The 18,924-nt window shown below is 40.4% G+C and overlaps 1 protein-coding gene and 1 long non-coding RNA gene across 14 annotated transcripts in view; one reads left to right on the top strand and one right to left on the bottom strand.

Annotated features, from left to right (window-relative positions):
- EPC1 (enhancer of polycomb homolog 1) overlaps positions 1-18,924 on the bottom strand; it is a 72,235-nt gene that overhangs the window by 38,556 nt on the left and 14,755 nt on the right. Inside the window, exon 1 of one of the 13 annotated variants that reach the window (XM_062621601.1) lies at positions 15,632-16,049. The exons of 8 other annotated variants lie outside the window; for them this stretch is intronic. In XM_062621601.1, the coding sequence (XP_062477585.1) occupies positions 15,632-15,784 (153 nt within the window). In that variant the 5' untranslated portion in view covers positions 15,785-16,049. Of the gene's footprint in view, positions 1-15,012; positions 15,032-15,631; positions 16,050-18,924 lie in introns of those variants that run through there. 4 more of the 13 variants (XM_062621603.1, XM_062621607.1, XM_062621609.1 and 1 more) reach the window with 4 other exon arrangements.
- LOC134165123 (uncharacterized) overlaps positions 16,613-18,924 on the top strand; it is a 32,105-nt gene continuing 29,793 nt past the window's right edge. Inside the window, exon 1 of the long non-coding RNA XR_009965378.1 lies at positions 16,613-17,055. This is a non-coding gene — a long non-coding RNA (uncharacterized LOC134165123). The remainder of the gene's footprint in view (positions 17,056-18,924) is intronic.

The following is an 18,924-nucleotide window of genomic DNA, read 5'->3' as shown; positions in this document are numbered from 1 at the left end:
TGCAGCACAGATTCCAGACTTAGCTGCAAATCTAAGTCCCCCTTCTTTACCACAACCCTGCTGTTCCAGCTGTATTGTTGTAATTTGGGACTGCAATACATCAAAACTATTTCAGTGATCTATACTGAACATAATACAGCTTAAATCATAATACCGTATCACATAAATTATAATGTAGTACGGTAAATACATAATACAGTATATTATCCCTAAATAAAGGATTCTAAAGAACATTAAGATGCTTTTAACGTATTCCTTAAGTAGATCAAGGCATGACATCCACACTGAAATCAGACTGTAACCCAGAATTAACCAAGATATGATACAGTTTACAAGAATACAGCTTTCAGGATACAGTCTACAATAGAATGAGAATTAACCTCAAAATTTAACCTGTCCTTATCAAAGGTTTCAGCTATGAAGCCATTTAGGAGAGCCTGAAGAAATTATCACAGCAAATTTATTTTTCCCTTGTACGGGGAAAATGGAAGCAGAACTGTAAGATCACTTCATCAGTTGACTCGGAATAAAATTGTATCAAATTCCCAAGTTAAAAGACAGACACAGCAACACACTGATGCTGCTTAAACATGACTGTGTGTCAGCAACACTGCATAACAAGTCAGTTTTGGATGGCAAGATCTGCATACTTTGATTCCAGCATTTTTATTAGTTACCAGGACTCAATATACTGTTAACACTACTGAGCACTGATTAAAAAAAAAAAAAAAGGCAGTGTCATTTGAATAACAAGTAATATGTAAACCCAACTTTACAGCAAACAAGTTTCTGCAAATAAAAGTTGTTTCACTACTTTTCTGAACAATACTAATATGCAGGTGTGCACAGGGCTGTGCATTTACACCACAGACAGGGTGCCTCAAGTATTCCATAGCAGAATATCATACACAGCACTGGGTGAAGTTAAAGGTAAGTTATAAAACTGTATTTAGAAACATAACATCACTTAAAAAAGTCAGCTGAGCTGGATGAAATTTTATACTACACTTTTCTCAAAGTTTTCTAAGTCAGCTATGAAAAAAAAAATACAAATCTGTGACTCCTTCCAGAGGAGCTGTTCCTCAGACCAGGTTTTCAAATGATCCTCATTAAACGAACCCTTTTCCATCTGCAGTTAAGGCATATCTCAATCTGGATGGACCAATCTACTCAGGAACAGTACAGAATCAAGACAGGCAAGGCACAGAAAAGCAGCAGGCAAGGGAATAAAGCCAGAACCTACAGTCTGAGGAGCACCTCTATTTCTCCAATATCAGTCTGCTGAAGGCTTAAAAACATTACCTTCAGCAGACCAGGCTGCACAAACTGCAGTGACTCACAGCTTCCCAGATCTACATATGCTCAAAGATTCTGGACAAAAAACAAGACTAAATAAGAACAGGATTTGTATTCTTTTTTTAAAAACCATTAAAAACAGATCTCAAGAACACTACTAGAGCTACTATTTTTTCCCCTCAGAATCTGCAATAAGGCTCCAAAACTGATATTATCTGGACTTTGAAGTTCAGAACTCTAAATACCAAAACACACAACTACCCAATAAACAAACGAATATCCAAAACTGGTTGACTGGACTAACATAAATGCTAGGCATTACTAGTAACCAAACTCGTCACAGAGCACAGAACAGTTAAGGAAACTAACTGCATCACAAGTGCGGGTTTTGTCAGAGTGCCATTTTGCCTAACACTGTCTCAAAAAGGACCCCATGAGTATTCCTACAGTGAACAGTAAGAATGGCACAAAACCCACAGCAGTTCTCTCTCAGAGCCACAGGGTATCAGAAGCTGGGAGTGCAAGTTAGTTATTGTAGTCTTTGTGTTTACTCATCTGGTAATTTTTGCTTCTCTGAACTTCTTAGTCCAGTGTGCACTATACAACCCTATTGTTAATAAGAGGCTTGAGAGACACCCAACACATGCAACTTTATTTTGTTGTTGGGGGGAAAAAGGCAAATGAACAAAAAATAATAAAAAGGATAAATCAGTGAGTGAACCATGGGGTTTACACAGGTTCTGTAACACACAAAACTGTAAGAGCTGTACCTTCCCATAAGATTGCTTACAGCATTCTTGTCAGGTTTAACTATATCTTCTGTAAAGTACAGTTTCATTATCTCAAGCAGTGATTCACATTTAAATGTTAACAGAACTTGACTGATACTTATACTGAATATCATACAGTATTCAAGTTATGTGGAGACAGAAAACTATCAAAACATTATCAGAAAAGTAAGTATCAACGTATGTTTAAATCTGTTCATTCACAACTTAAGGCTCAACATCTTACATGAGACAAGCAAGCAGTTTGCCATAACCCCCAAACAATCTAAGCACCCTTTAAGAACTCACGTGCACTCCATATAAAAAGGTCATATACAACGGTTCAGTTTAAAAGTTTGAACTACAGAAGCTTCCAGAGCATCACCTTAAATTACCCTTATTTCCTATTTCAAAAATAAACAAAAAACCTTTCCAGTATTATTCACTTCAGTGCTATGGGGAATACAGTCTGTAGAAAAAGCACATAGTAATGACTAAAAGCTGTTAAACAAGCACACTTCTGTAGATTCCACAGTATCTGTACTTTAAATACTCTATTTCCATCATGCGTTACACAGAGGAATAAACTGTCAAATACAGTAACAAGCAGACACCTGAGCTGCACAAATATGCACAGGCTGGCAAAGCATATACCTAACCTTGCCCTGCTGTAACTGTGTCAATGGTAGCAAAGTCACACCTCATGTTCCTTCAAATTACAGCTTTCAGTAAGAGGAAAAGCCTGCATTGCAGTTTGTAACTCTTAGTAAGGGAACCCACATCATGTACCAAGACAGCAAGGTACCAGGAGAGCCGCTAAGACATTTAAGAAAACTGAAATACAACCCCCACCCCCAAATACAAATACTAGAAGATAAGTACTCAACAGTTACACTGCATAAGGCATCTAGTAAAGATGAAGCCTACCTAGCAATTGGTATAGAATTGCTCTAGTTAACTACATTGTGTTGAAATACATTAACGAAAACCTACCAATACTTTATTTACCTTTAGCTGCTGTATTTACAACACACAACGGATTAGAATTTCAGGTCTAATATCACAAAAGTGGAAAAAGTGCTTCGTCAGTAGTGACAGTGACAGGTGCAACACTGAATAACTTAAAAAAGATTTTTCCAAAGACTACATCACTGTGATGAGCTTATCCATATATTTCCTGCTGCAGATCTCAGTCTTCAGTTTGCAAATTTATATGTTCAGACACTTTTCTGGACTTAAAGTGAACATTGGTATATTTGAATGCATAAAGATGCTACCTAGAGGCCTGTATTAGGCTGAAAGGCTTTGAGAAAATACCAACTTAAAAGTTTCCTGATCAGTAAAAATAGGTTTTGAATGACAAAGTCTACATGGACTGTGAGTCTGGTGCCGAATCATTATTCTTTATAGGTCAGCTATTCTTGGTGTCCTGTAATCCCCAAGTTTATTTAGATTGCCTTTAAATCCGTAAGACAAACTAGCATTTCAAATTCATGACCTTTTATGTGCAATTATGATCAAACTTAGTTTTAAGGCTTGTAAAAACACTGCACAAGAGAGGTGAAAAACAGTAAAGTCATGCAGAGAAGGGGATGACAGGAGGAAGAAAAAAGGTGAATAGGAAAGGTTTACTATAAGGACTAGCATTTCCTCAAAATGCATTACAACTGCCATTGTTACTCTCTCTATGCATGCAGTGAGTTTAAGTGTATGATTAGGACAAATAAGCCTACTGAATGTGATCTACAAAGAGTGTCAGTTACTTCAGGCCACTCTGTCAACTTTAGCTGGGTTTTCTTTTGCTTGGTTGGTTGGTTTTGACGTGTCATGTCCCATGTTCCCACCCTCTCCACCAATGAAGTGGCATTTTAACACCTTTCACTCACTCAGCATTTAAGCCACTTTATACCCTTCATTTATTAAAAACAAGAAAACAAACAAACAAACAAACCCCAGAAAACCTACCAAACAAAAAAAATGTACCACAAAACCAACCACCACCAAACACAACACAAACCTTCCACACCTTTCCGTCATTCCTTAGGCCTTCACTCTTTTTGTCTATTGCATTACTAAAAGCCTCTAACCACAACACAGATTAATTATACTCGATCTCTCAAGGAATACTCGATCTCTCAAGGAACACAGACTTGTTATTTCTTCCACCTCTCATAGCAAAACATTCGAACCCGATTATGCTGGTCACGACACAGAGCTCTGTGTTTCTCTACCATGTGTGCAGCTGCAGACTAATACTGAATCTTAATGGACAGTCCCCAGCTACAGGGGTATACAGTGGTATGAATATCCACACTTTAAAGTGGCTATATGTTTTAATATACTGATGTGTAATAATAGTCATTTTAAAGACTGCTTTGTGCCCTTCTCAAATACTAAATCCAAGAATATAGCCCATGTATCAGCAGAGAAACCCATTTACAGGGCTTCAGAAAAATACACTCTTACACTAGACATCCTACCTCTTCCTGTCACCACCTAGTGCCATGTATACTACTAAAGGACTACTTCAGTGTATTTATAAAAATACACTCATTTATAAAAATATTTAGCACACTGTATCCTGAAAACCGCATACATTCTTAGAGAACAGATTTCAGAGCTGCCTAAAGTTATGCTTTAAAATTACCAGTTATAGATTCAATTTCATATTGCTTACCACATTAAATGGTTTAATCATTCTATACAATTCCTGCATTTTCCCCCTTGCTGAAAACAAAGGAACAAATAGTAACCGATCCATAGAAAGGAAAATCAACATTATAATGCAAGATGAGAAAAAAAGAGGGCTAAATGTAAAACATGTTGCTAACAAGAAATTCTAACAGAGATAAAGTACCTGCCACAGTTTGCCATCATAAACTGTCCACTGTACTTTGAACCACACTTAAACCCCAATATTGTGGGCAGGCCATTTCCTTTAGGTTTATCAACATGACATCAATGAAGTACAGAAAGAAAAGTCTTCAAATCTAATACTTCAAAGCTTCTTATAACAGCTTGAAGACACCCAAAGGGTTTTTCAAATTTATTTATTTTTTTTTTATCTTTGGGTATTTCTGACAGCACACTTGTTCTGATAACTACATACTTGCAGGTCTCAGATACATCATACTGTAGGGCTTTTTCCTTACATAGGTGTTTTATCAATTTCCCACCTGCTAAGTTAAAGAGAACTACCCTTTGAAATAATGTTAGATATCCACAAGATAATGTATTCCTACTTCCTCCATCTGTCCTGTATTATGAGAAAGATCTGACCTAGTAAAGTCAGTTCAGCAACTGTAAACCAAAGTAAGATGATGTTCTTGCCATCGCTGAAAATGATGCTGCTGCCAAAAGCTGGCTTAGGACCTCAAATTCCAACTCCATCTGCACACACACTGCTAAAAGTGGTGGTCTACTTCCTTCAAATCCTCAGCCATAAATACTGTCTAACATTTTTAGGTAAAGCATGAAAGAGCAAAATGGTAAAAACACAGAAAGTTTAACATCTCAGCTAGCATTTAGCTCTATGACCATCTGAAAAGGAAATTACACCACAGCCTAACTCATACATGCACACTCATTCTCCTTGCTAATGGTGCCGAATAAACCACAAAACCAAGACAAACATCCAGTATAAACACAGATTTGAACTGTACATATACTCCCGACCACAGCGCAAAACAGTCTGGGATGGCAGACTCTCTTCTCTCCAACCAACTTATTGCTAGTAACTCAAACAGTGCTTATCTTGAGCACAGCTTAAAGAGGTCCAATGCACGCACATTGCTGAGACAGGACAAAGGCATTCATCAGAAGACAAACATCAGAAAACATTATTTTTTTTTCCCCCAGAAATTTAATACAAGCCAAAACAAGATGTCAAATACCTCACTACTTCAATTTTTCAAATTGCAGAGTTTGGTAAACCACCACATACGACATTTAAAAAACACCACTTGACTACCTCATGACAGGGACCTCTTTTACCTGTTGAAATACATCAGTAATGAATACACTGAGGACTTGGTTTTACAGGTTTGCTTGTTTTTTTTTAATAGGCTCTTATTTACCAACAGGAATATCCATTAACATTTTTCCTATTACTTCCAGACAGCTTTGAAACTGTTATCTTCTGACTGGACTAGTTCCACAACCCACAATGAAGTTATACCCACTTACGAAATTATAGGTAGTAGACAGTTTGTGGTACACCTTCCTCAGTAACTTACACTTTTTAGGAGCACTTCAGAACTTCTCTTCCTTCTCCAGCTTCTCCAAATTTTATCAGTGCTAAGGTTTTATCTCCACTTCCAGGACATTCTGTAGCCCACACTCCTAACTACCTAAAAGCCATCTGAAGCTCCCAAAGACAACATCTAAGAACTATCATCTACCAGCTCAAGGTCCTTCTAGAGGTAGAATACAGACGCTATGGAAACCCAGGCCAGACATAATGGTTAATAATGCATTAACTGCAGCAACTTCATCCAATAAAGCCCTGGAGATCATCAAAAAAAAACCCCACTGCTTTCTGTTCCAGCTCAAAACATGTAAAATTTGTTTTCAACATTTAGCTACCATTAAGGAAATTTCTAAACATCTTCTCGAAATGAGACACCTCAAAAGAAACATTGAAACAGTCTCATACAGTACCTGGCCTACTTTATGACCACAGCATCTTCATCAGAAATCAGAGCTAGTGCACTCTTTCTTCTAAAAGTCCCAGAAAATAAATAGCAACAGAAGGGCAAACAAGATGTTTGGCAAAGAACATACGAATGTTAAAAAAACTGCTGAGAAACAAGAGTGCCCAAATTTATCCACAAGCACCTGAAGGAACCAGTAGTTATACCTGCTTAAGGGATTTCAGTAACTGTATGAAATTTTAAAAAAAAAAAAGTAAAAAATCTGCAGGGCTCAAACTCAAGTTGACTTTCACTTGTAGCCTTACTCGTAACTTTCCAACGAACCTACTGTCTTTTGAGATACATCTAGATTATTAAACTGGAATAAACACTAAGTCAGATCATAGTACTGTAAAATTTTCTTCCTGCAGTCAGTTCCTATCTTCTGCCACTCTTTTCAGAATTATTTTTCTTGTATTTAAGTAGGGGAAAAAATGAAATGCCAAAAAGGCACACAGCACATCTCCTGCTGAAAAACTAATACAGGACTGGGGGTGGGGGAAGGCAGATTTACCACACAGTTAAAATCCACATTTCTTAAGCAAAAACATAAAGACATAGGGGAAGCCAGGAACACAATTTTATCACCAGTGTTTAAAGAAACTTAAGAAGGAGAACAAAACTACAGAATTTAGAAACACAAGCGAATGGGACATTTCAAATAATTAAATATTGGGAAATATCTGGAAGAGAAGGTGTTATACTATGTATGCAGACTAACCTGGGCAATAATAACGGCACAAACAAAAGAGTAAAAAAAAAAAAAAAGTAAGTCAAACTGTTTCCAAACCTACACCAAGAAATGCATTTTGTGTGAAATTCACTGTAAATCACTGGAAATTTGCAAAGCAACTTGCACCCCTCTTCCCTTTACAAAACAAGTTCTGTGTCTGTAATGCACAGTCTTTATGCTTCCATAACACAGCCTTGCACAAAATCCTCAAATTAAAAGAAAAATAATAATCTGGAAAGTGAAGTCCATGCAAAAGTCAAGTTTTGACACTAGTGCCTTCCTAGTAGCAATGCTGAGTTGGACATCTGATCAGTGAAGAATATGAAGACTACAGCTCTTCAAATTATAACAGAAAACACCAATCCTTTCAAAAAAGGAAAGTTTCCAATTGAAAAAAAAAAAGCATTAATTTCTTAACTCCTGATTGCATATAAAGGAAACAGTTCTTCAAGAGTGGTACTTAAGAGGATAGCTTCTTCTCTCACTCAAACTACTTGTGCTTGAACAGACTGTCAGATCAGGAAGTTTTCAACTTTTTACTCACTGCTTTGCATCATTCATACAGTTCACCTTCACTTATTTGTTTAACCAAGAAAGATCCTCCTAGAACTGGGTTAGTCCTTGAATGTACATAGCTGAATACACAGAAATACACAATATACTGGTGGAAGGGAGAGCAGAGCATACATAAAGGCTCATTAAACAGCATGAGGATATATACAGACTCAGAAGCAGTAGCCAGCATTTTCACTCTGATGCATTAGTCATTCGATACATTCTTCCATATTAGCACTAGTTTTTCCTCTTACAAAAATGAAGTGGAAAAAGAACAAGTCACTTATTACAGCTCCCTAAGGCCAGCAAATTACAGTATCCTGCTCTAGCAGAGAAGACTCCTAAAGACATACACGCATTCCTTTAAAACAAAAACTTGAAGTAACATATTAACTTACAGGTATTAAAAACTCACACTGAATACTCTCTACAAATTGATACTGAAATAACTGTATGCACATTTATGACGAATATGATAATGTAATTATGTCATAACCATTAAGACAGCTACTAGAAAAGGGAACTAGTCAAAGAAAACACTAGCTCATTTAAGGGCTTGCCACACTGCACTTCTACCTGAAATAAATTAATATTAGGCAGGTTCATGTACAAACAACTTATGCTTTACTGGAATAAAATACAGGATGTTAGCTACTAAGATGAAACAAAAAGTAAAGCCATATCACTCTGCTTCTCAAACATTAAGGTTACTGAACTATTGCCCCTTCCCATCATTGATATTTCACTGCATACAATTAATAGCCAATCCTTTGCTGAAATCCATTATATGATAGATCATATCTGAAAAACAGGAAGATAACTTTATAAAGCTCCTCCTTAAGACAGGCTGTGAAAACTCCCAGGACGTAAAGCCTTTTCATACAATCCTAGCTTTAAAATGATTTAACAGTTTACCCTGACATAAGCTCCTCTCCTTTATCTCCAGCCAGCTGTATTATTTCTTGTGCTGTTAAGAATACTGCTGATGAAGTTATCTTTTTGGGTTCCTCCCCACCCCCCAATGTTAATGTAAGTAATTTGAGGAAGATTTTTCATCTCTTCCAATGGTTAACCACCTCATTATAAATAAAAGAGTACTAAGCAAGTCTAACCTTTTTTATCTTAAGTCTGACCATGAACAGTATGTTTCACTGTAGTTACTTCTGCTATGTATAAAGCCATTGCTGTTACATGCCTTCTCACTGTGCATTTACAGGAAAGTCAGTAAAAGGTTAAAAATAATTTGACTATGCATGCATCAAACTAATTCCTTAAGACTGCTCTACACTTAGCTTTTTAGGACCAACTTTTTAAGGAGAAATTAAATGCTTTTTATGCAGAACCTGTATAGACAAACAAACTAGAAAAAGAATATGCTCCACTGAGAACACCAATGTCCTGACTTGGAATTTTTCCAAAGAGAGCTTGCTAATTCATATCCTCCAGCATTTCAAAACAGAGCTTGGACCTCCAGGAGAAGTCTCTGACCTGCATAAAGCACTGATAACCAACCAACTCTAATTACTATTTTCCAAAACATTAAGTATTTTCAACATTACTGCTACTGCTCACCATCAGGAGTTCCTAACTCGCATGAATGCTCAGGTGCACTGATTATCTGCCAACATTAAACATAATGGAACAGAAAGCTGTGATATAACTGAAGATGAAATATCCAGTAAGCTGCCATTATTACTGAATAGTCTGAAGCTGGGCAGAGAGAGAGAGAAGGGGAAAACAACCACTTTTCACTGCCTGAGTATTTTGACATGGTATCGGAATTTTCTTACAGCCCTGTTTGTAGTGAAATAGCATACAAAATGTCTCTCAATTTTCTCAAAAAGACTATACGACCATTGGTGAAACTTAAATCTGTAATTCAAGACCATTCACACATTGACTCACTACACCTCAGCTGCATGCTTAACCTCATACATTTTTAAATTCACCACAGCCTAGATGGCACCATAGGGCTCCCTACTTGTACGCTCCTTAGCGGCTTTTTAACTTCATGCAGTAAAACCAGCTGTTTCAACAGCAAGAGAATTTGGGTATGGTAGCCTCCCAATGCCTCCAAGATGGATTTAAGAGGAAAAAGTCTTATTTTCTGTGCATGTATTTCATATCTACCTATGGTAACTGTGCTCAAAGACATTTTTATGGAGAGGATGCGATCCTTGAGCCTACCCAACCTGGGTAATGAGAAATTAACCAAGTAGTGCTTTGCTAAATTAAGACACATCCTATCGAGAACAGGTTTGAAGTGTTCCAAAGCATCTGAATGAACATCAGGTTATCTTCATCAGGTCTTCTATAGAATTTACCAAATACTAACAGGTCATGCAGATACTGGGGTACAGAATCCGACAACCAAAGCCACATCTAACAATGTAATTGTAACAAACAGAATCATAGAATCACAGAATCATAGAAGTAGGGTTGGAAAGGACCTTAAGATCATCTAGTTCCAATCCCCCCTGCCATGGGTAGGGAAAATAAACTTTTCTTAAGCATCCCCAAAGTCAGGACAGGGAATGTAACTAAAATTATGGAATTAAAGAGGTCAAAATCACATTTTAAACTACCTCAAGAGTTTGCTCAAACATCAGGTTAACACAGTATGACAGTATTTACAGATGACAACTGCACAGACTGAATTCCACCTTCTGTGCAACCTATCAGTTACATCATAACATGTACGCTAACAGTAGGAACTAAAGAACAGCCATAGAGCTTATCATTTCAGACTCTGTGTTTAATTCTTCTATCTGCTACTAGCAACACTAACTAAAATTAGAAAGTGAGCTCAAATGTTAAACTCTGAACCTTTGGAACAGAAATCCACATAGTGCATCAGGCTGGCAGGACAGAAAAGCTGCTACTCTGGACTTAATATAAGGGCAAAGATAAACCACCAGACCATACTGTTAGTCAGAAGAAGTAGTAAAGAGTAATATAATAAAGAAACAGGACACTGCTTGATACTCTCTGTCCTGCCTCAACACAAAGGACAGAGACACCAGGATTCACAAAAGTTTACCTGCTGAAAAATGTGCATCTAACTTATACAAACTCAAACATGCACAAGGCTAAACAGAAACGTAACAACCAAAACCTTAGGATGACTGTAATATCAGGATAACACACTCATCCAAAGGAAAAGAAAAAGGAAACAAACACCCCCACCCTCAAGCTCACAATAATTCCCATACCCACACGATTGTTATTAACTCCAGAAATGTCATCAACATAGCCATATTTTCATATTTTGGTAATTAATTTATCTGATGTATACCAGGATACTTAATTAAAAGTATCATATCTACTCACACATTAATCTTCCTTGAGGAACTGCTTCAGCTAAAAAGTTGACACTTCCTGACATTTTAAATATGCCTTATAAATGTTGGTAAGAGGTGCTCCAGACACATGGCTTCACTTTTTGGCTTGTTTGGGTTTTTTTGTTGGGTTTTTGTCTCTTTGGGGGGGGGGGGGGGGGGGGGGAGGGAGAACATAGAGGTGAGGGGGTGAGGAAGGTTTTCTTCCAAACCAACACAAAACCCAACAACAAACCAAAACAACTATACTCACAATTTTCCACAAGGATGTTTATTTCATCTACACAGTCTAAGAAGCACCTACATTTCTATTTATCTAAGAGAATCTAGAGGCTGCAGATATGGTGTATGTGCTGTCTTTCAGAAAAAAAAACAGGAAAAACAAGTGCAGTTCTTGGTTTGATTGGAAGCCATCAAATTTAGGATGCCTGTAAAACTATCCATGCTTTCCTTCCGAAGCGTAACTTACAGAAAACGGCCAAAAAGCTTCAGTCCGCCTTTTATTTTTCTCAGTAAAGCCTTTTACCTCAAGAACTAAGTTACCTATGTTCTGCTTTTCCAGGATCTGAATTTCCGGTTAAAGCAACATCTCTCTCAAAAAACACAGAACAGGCCACACAAATTAACACCTATAAAAAACCAAAACAAACAAATCCAGAAACTCCACAAAAGATAAACAAATCCAATCCATCTACTTCTTTATTCAGGCACATATAAATTTAAATGGACTTGTTAGTTAAATCTGCATTAGTATTTTATTAACAGCAGTCTGTCTGGTTCTCAAAATTACAGCACTAAGGATGCATTTTGCTTAAACCCAGGATTTTGAGATAATACAGGGAATGTTTTGTGTTGCATAAGAAGTGTCATTATATTTTGAAAGCTTTTTTATTTTTCTCTTTTTAGAGATGCATATGTCTCTTGATAGTTTTTAGTTTCTTAGATTTAGCAACAGACTTGGCAACAGCCACAATGTGTTTACCCTGGAAATTCGGGAGCTAAAGCAACTGTCAGAACACAGTATCAGCTGGTAACTTCAAGTACCACTGTCTGTGTGCTAAAGAGCTTTATACTGTAGTCTTTTTACCTCCAAACGAAACCACTAGTTGAAGTTATGACTTGCTAAGCAGAAAGATATACTCTTACTTGTTAACAGAATTAACATTACTTTAAGGCCCTTTGTTGCCATCTCTTTTTAAAGACTTAGCGTATCACTTTTACCAACTGCATATTTTAAAACTCAGATCAACTCCATAAGGCTTTCCTTTAGAAGACTCTTACAGAAAAATACTGCTCAACTTCAACTCCAGCTGTAATGAAGAAGATATACTGCTTTTCATATTTACTCTTTGTAAAAAACAGGATGGGAGAAAGATAAGATGGAAGGGAAACAAAATAGATTCCTTTTTGTGCATCAAAACATTAGTCATTTAAATATCTTGACTCGATGCTTGAATATTAAATCCCTTTTGATTGCATTTTTCCCTAGGGAAAGTTATCTAGTCAAGAGGAGAGCTCTTAACTCCAAATATGTGTTCATTTAAAATTACATTTATGCAAAACTCAAGGCAATGTCAGAACTCTATTTATAAAGTAGTTACAGATGCCTGTTCACACTACTTGAAGCTGCCCTTCACCCCAGGTTCTTATGGACACTTTGCCAACTGTCCATAAAGAAATGGACAATATTTAGGAAAAAAATAGATATTTTTGTATTACAGAAAAATCCTCCAGTCTTCAACTGCTATTTAACACAAACAATTCCCAACATTGTTAAATCCTGCATGGCATGAAGTTCGGGAAACAGAGCATAACAGGGTATTAAATCTGTGAGGTTTGATATAGCTTTAGTCAATTACCATGACCATGAGTCTCTAGTGTCAACACCAGTATAAAACTGAAGAGAAAACTTTTTGGGGCAACAAGAGGGAAGGAAGGAAGTTCAGCAAGTCTGCAAAAACAAGAAGGGGAAAGAGTTTAACATCATCTATTTTATGGAAGACGATCCAAAAGGTATTTAGGAAAACGCCGTGTTTACTGACGGCAAACAAATTTCTTGGGAGAGGTGTGTACACACATATTTAAAACAAAAGCATGAGCAAACTTTAACTGTGTAAAGTGTCTACTTATAACCACTGCTCTGAAGTTTAACCCTCAAAGCTAGGTATAGTAAACAAAAGCATCACATTAACCACAGAAACAAGTCTTATAATTAACATTTAAAGTTTCTCCATTGTCGATGTCTACTTTTCCTTAGCTAGGACATGCACCTCTGGGTTTAAGGAGGTTATACAGTTACCCCATGTAATTTTCTAGCCTGAAAACTTGTAATTGCCAGGCAAACAGTAGAAGAGAAAGATAGCCACCTGCATTTTTACATAAATAAATGCATGCATGCATGCATGCACACTTGCTCACTTTGACAAATAAACTCTGCAAGCAAGCAGAATAGCAAACACAACACTTTACATTCTGGTACAAATGGAAATTAGGGGTGCTCTCGCTCCTATTCAGAATCTACAGGTATCAATTCAAAATATATCTACTGCATCAAAAGAAACACATTCAAGCATAGTTACATAATACTGCTTAACTACTACTGCTAAATGGATAATATGACAGTTTTGAGCACCTTCACAAAAATGACCACCACCAAACCAAAATAATTAAAAAAAAAATAAAAATAAAAAAAAATCCACACACTTCACAATGTGTATTTTAGTGGACTTTCAAAGCAACTTACAACTTGCACAGGACTTGGAAATACTGAGTTCTGTTAAAACGGTAGGCAGTTACACTAGGAAAGTCTCAGAGAGTAGTTACTGAATGGAGACTACAACATGCAAAGAGCACTACTCTAGAAATCACTCAAAAATGTACAGAATCAGTTAACTTTTTAAAGCAACAGTGCCACGAAGAGAAAAGTACATTCAAAGGAGGTATGTGTATTGTAACTTTTAGAAAAGTAACTCAAAGTTTGCTAAATGTAGAAATACAAACAGGAACTTCACAGCCTGTCACCTTCGGAAGAAAACAGCAGCCTGACAGCTAGCAAAAACCGCTATGAAATCGTCGCGCTTGTTCTTATCACGAAGTTTCAGAATCTCTTTACATAACCGTACTTCTACAGTTCTATCTACTGTGCTCAATACAGAAATGGGAAAAACTTATCATACTAAGGAAAGATCTGCAAACACCGAAAATAACCCACTTCAGCAGTAACAGCGACTGAATGTTATACCCAGCTCGGCAAGTACTGAATGAACGATTAAATGATCCTGAAGCTCAAAAAGGTTTAAGTTCTGTTCTCCACCGAGACAACAAAACTGGCAGTGAAGTGATAGGGTTTTGGAGGCCAAAACCTATTTTGTTACTTTGAGCAGCATTTCAGTACCGGCTTTCGTACTTCCACGTAGTGAACAGTACAGCTTTACTCACACCATGTCTGTCTAGGCGCTTCTAAGGTTTCAAGTAAACGTAAACAGAAACTCTTCCACTTCCTATGACCATAAGCGAAAAAACTCCATACCAAACAAAGGCTACTGGGACAGCAGCTCCCTCCGGAGCGGAGCAGCCCGCCAGGAGAAGGCATGCCGCCACAAGACACGAGCGGGGACGCGGGCAAAGCCCACCACAACAAGGCTGCAGCAGCCGCCCCCTGCAGCTCACACCGCTCAGTCCCCCACGCCCCGGGACACGCTTCCCGCCCGCCACCTTCCGCTTCCCCGACGCGGGCGGCCCGGGCTGAGCAGGCGGGCGCGCGCTCCCGCGGCAGCCGCCACAACTTCCTTGCGCCACCCGCCGTCGAGCGCCCCCTGCGGCGGCGGCCGGCTCAGCAGCGCCACCCGGTGGGGCAGAGCGGGCACAGCGCCGCCGAGGCCCGTCTCCCCGCCGCTGCCGCACAAGGCCCGGCCCAAGAAACAGGGAGACAAAATGGCGGACGCCGGCGGTATCACGTGACTGCCTTTGTGCCTTTCGGGGCCTGGCGAAAGGGCTGACAGCTACCACGGGGCGCGGGCTGGGGGGGAGCGGGGGCCGCTGAGGACCGCAAGGGGAAGAGGCGGTAAGGGGCGCCGGGCTTGCGGCCCTCCCCCTCCAGGTCCTTCCCCCCCCCCCCCCCCTCTCCCGGCGGGCGGGGAGAGCAGGGAGAAGATGGCGGCCATTTTGTGCTTGCGCAGAGGCGAAGGTGGGGGCCCCGGGTGCGGGGGGGATGGAGGGACCCGGCCGAGGGGGGGGGGGGGTCTCACGTACCGACTCCTCTTCCTTCTCCATGCCCGTGGGCATCTGCGGCACGGCCCGATTAATGGAGGCATATTCGGCCAAGTCGGGGAGGTCCTCGCAGCGGAAGACGGGCAGCGGCTTGGACGCGTCCAGCGCCCGGGCCCGGAACGACAGTTTGCTCATGTTAGGCGGCGATGGCGGCTCCGGCTGGGGAGGGGGGGGCGACAGCAAAAGCGCTCCGAGCTGAGAGCCGGACCCCGCCGAGCGCTCTCATGGAGGGACCGGGGCTCCCCCGGCAGGGCGGGGCGCACTCCGACACGGGGCCCGGCGGCGCCGGCTGGCGCGGCTGGGCTGGGCGCTGGCTTCTCTCCTCCGCCGCTCCGGCTCCGCTCAATACGCCACGGCCAACATGGCGGACATTAAACCTCGACTGGCCGCCTCTTTCAGCCAACCCCAGCGCCACAGCCATTCCCACACTGCATCGCGCAGGGGCGCGGGCACAGCGCCGCCCGGGGGAGAGCGCGCGCAGCGCGGGCACGGGAGCGCGGGCTCGGGAGCGCGGCAGAGCTCGGAGCGGCTCGGGCGGCAGATTCCGGACGCTGCTGGCGGCGGAGCGGGAGCGCGGGCGCAGTTGCTCCCCGCGGAACCCCGTCTCGCTTGGGGGACGGGGCGGCAACATGGAAAAGAACGAGAGAGGCTTTTCCTCAGCGTGCGGGCGTGCTCAGCTTCCGCTACGGTACGGGGGTTCAGCTGGCCCGGAGTCCCCGACCCCCGACGCGGAGCCTCCCTGAGGTAAAAGCGGCAGTGCCTCTTACTGACAGCCTCCTGTGCACGGCAAACCTAGGGAAGAGAAGGGGGAAAAGCCGGCCCCGAGCTTTTCTGTCGCTCGGCAGTGGGCCGAAAGGCAGCTTGCTCCGAGGGCTGAACTTGCCCGGAATCGGGCGAGCGCCGCCGGGGCCGCCCGGTTCTCTTCGAGCGCGGAGTGGCGAGCGGCTGACGGCCTCGTGGCGGCTGCGGGGCCGCCCGGGGAGAGGAAACTGTTTCTTGCCTCGGGGCCCGGCCCGAGCCCAGCTGCGGGCGGCAGCAGCCCCGGCCCTTGTTCGGGGCTGCCCGCGGCGCCTCCGGGAGTAGGGCGGCACCATCTGCCCCTCAGCTGCACCTGCCCGCCGGGTTCGATCCCTCCCTGCATCCAGGAACCGCGGTCGCCTTCGTGCTAAATGAAGACGAAACACGGGCACCTCCCCGAAAAAGCGAGGCACTCGTAACAACCGGTCACCTGTAGAACAGCACTTCCAGCCTATTTCTCGAAGGCTTCCCGAAACTTGGTCCGCTAGCAAAGTGCAGACGCGTGAACTAGTTTAACCCTTGCTTGGATTTACATTATCAGTTACCCGTTCGAGCGAGCTCACTACAGGCAGAGGTCAGAACTTAATCTGAACCTTAACCTCATCAAGGTAAGCTCGTTTATATCTCAAATGTTTATATCTCAAATGATTTGATTAAATTGACATAGTGTTCTACTATAAGCTATGGATGGGAAATTCGGGGTCTCACTTCTCTCAGTAATGTCTACATGCCACTGCAGCACATACATAAAGATGTCAAAACCCGTTTCTTTCTCCCAGGCCATGACTAGAGCAGAATGCTTAATGTCCTTATATATGTTGTGTTCTTGCAAAAAGTCAGAATGTAATTTTAATTCCGTGGTTAAATCCTAAATAAATCCACCTTGAAATGACATTTATTTTCATTAAAAAGTGTGACAACTGTTTTGCTGGAATTTAAGTATCCCTCCACTTACAAAGCAAAAAACTGTAATTTTTTGCTGTTACACAAGAATCAATAGACAAAAGTTGTTCTCTAGCACATACTACTCCTCAAAAATAGAACTCTTAGAAATAGGACATGAAACAAAATCATCAGAAAAGCATTGGTTTGCTTAGTAATTTTAGAAATTGCTTAGTAATTTTGAAAATCTGGTATCTCAGATGTAATAGGAGCAAAAGCCAATTTTAATCACCTCTTTAATAATAATACCACCATCCTTGATTTCAAACAACACTGAGCCCCTGGACGAAATATTCCTACATGCAGTTAACAGCAGTTTCTATTAGAATATAGAATATATATAGAATATATAATATACAATATATAATACTCTATATAGAATATCATGTAGCTATTCTATAACTGCTCTATGCAGTTATAGCAGTTTCTATAACAAGCCAACTATTTGCATGTCTGACTTCCCCATAGGTCTCCCAAACTGTTTCACCAGCAAGTCATTCCGCTTCACAACCTCTCTAGGAAAGAAAGTTCTGTCCATATTGCATATGGGTAATGCGGTGGAAGACAGCTGCTAGGGGGAATGAAACCTTTCCCTTTTTTGAGCAAAGGCTGGTGTTTTGTTAGTCTAGGGTTGTGCTTTGTTCATATTTTCCTCTCTAAAGGAGAATAGCATGAGCTTAATAGCAGTGTATGCATTTGTATTTCCGTAGTTACATCAGAACTAGATGTTTGCAAAAATGCTTTTTACACTAATTTTAAAGCTTAAAGCACACACTAGCTAGAAACAGTAATCCTAAAATATATTGCACATAAAACATCTACAGAGTTTTCCACAAATACTGGACAATTTAGTTTATCCACTTAGTAGACAGATAAGGTGATAGCAAAAAATGCTATCATAGATCAGCTTTGACCTAAAACATGAAATGGAAATGAAATACCTGGCAGCTAAGCAAAAAATTAGGCCATTAAATACCACTGTCCACTTCCAGTGATGAAAGAAAACACAGAATGAAAAGCAAAGTATAGAAAATAACCTGAAGTATTAAGAAAGAATATTCAAGTTAACTTATCCTTAATTGACCTTTGCCATTCTAACACTATCACAGGTTTGATAAAAGCACAGAGCAAGAATGGGCAAGGCAATAACATTTGGATATGAACAGGACAGTGTGCATTAAGAGTTTTGGCCTGAAACTGTTGGACTCAATAGCTTTTAATGCTTTGCCAATGAAATAGATTGCATTTAATTATTTTGTATCAGAAGCTGATTAGTCCTCAAAATTACCTAAATTAATTTGCTAGTAAGATGAAGTGTGATATCTGAAAACAATGTGACATCAGCCCTAACTTTTGTTCTGTAAAGGTGATAACAGGAGAAAGTATAGAACATAAACAGACTGATGTGTCTGTTTCACTTTCACTTAGGATATGCAGCTCTATTTTCAGTTTTGCCATTTTGTAGCATTTACCAAAATGCTCACTTTGCATTTGTGGACATTGGTGCTGCATTCTGACAGCAATTAATTTGAAAC

Source organism: Pezoporus occidentalis, unplaced genomic scaffold (genome assembly GCF_034315485.1).
Source record: "Pezoporus occidentalis ecotype Australia unplaced genomic scaffold, CSIRO_AGI_Poc_V1 ctg23, whole genome shotgun sequence".
NCBI lineage: Eukaryota > Metazoa > Chordata > Aves > Psittaciformes > Psittacidae > Pezoporus > Pezoporus occidentalis.
Note: the sequence above shows the minus strand (reverse complement) of the source record. Positions and strands in the feature narration are given on the sequence as shown.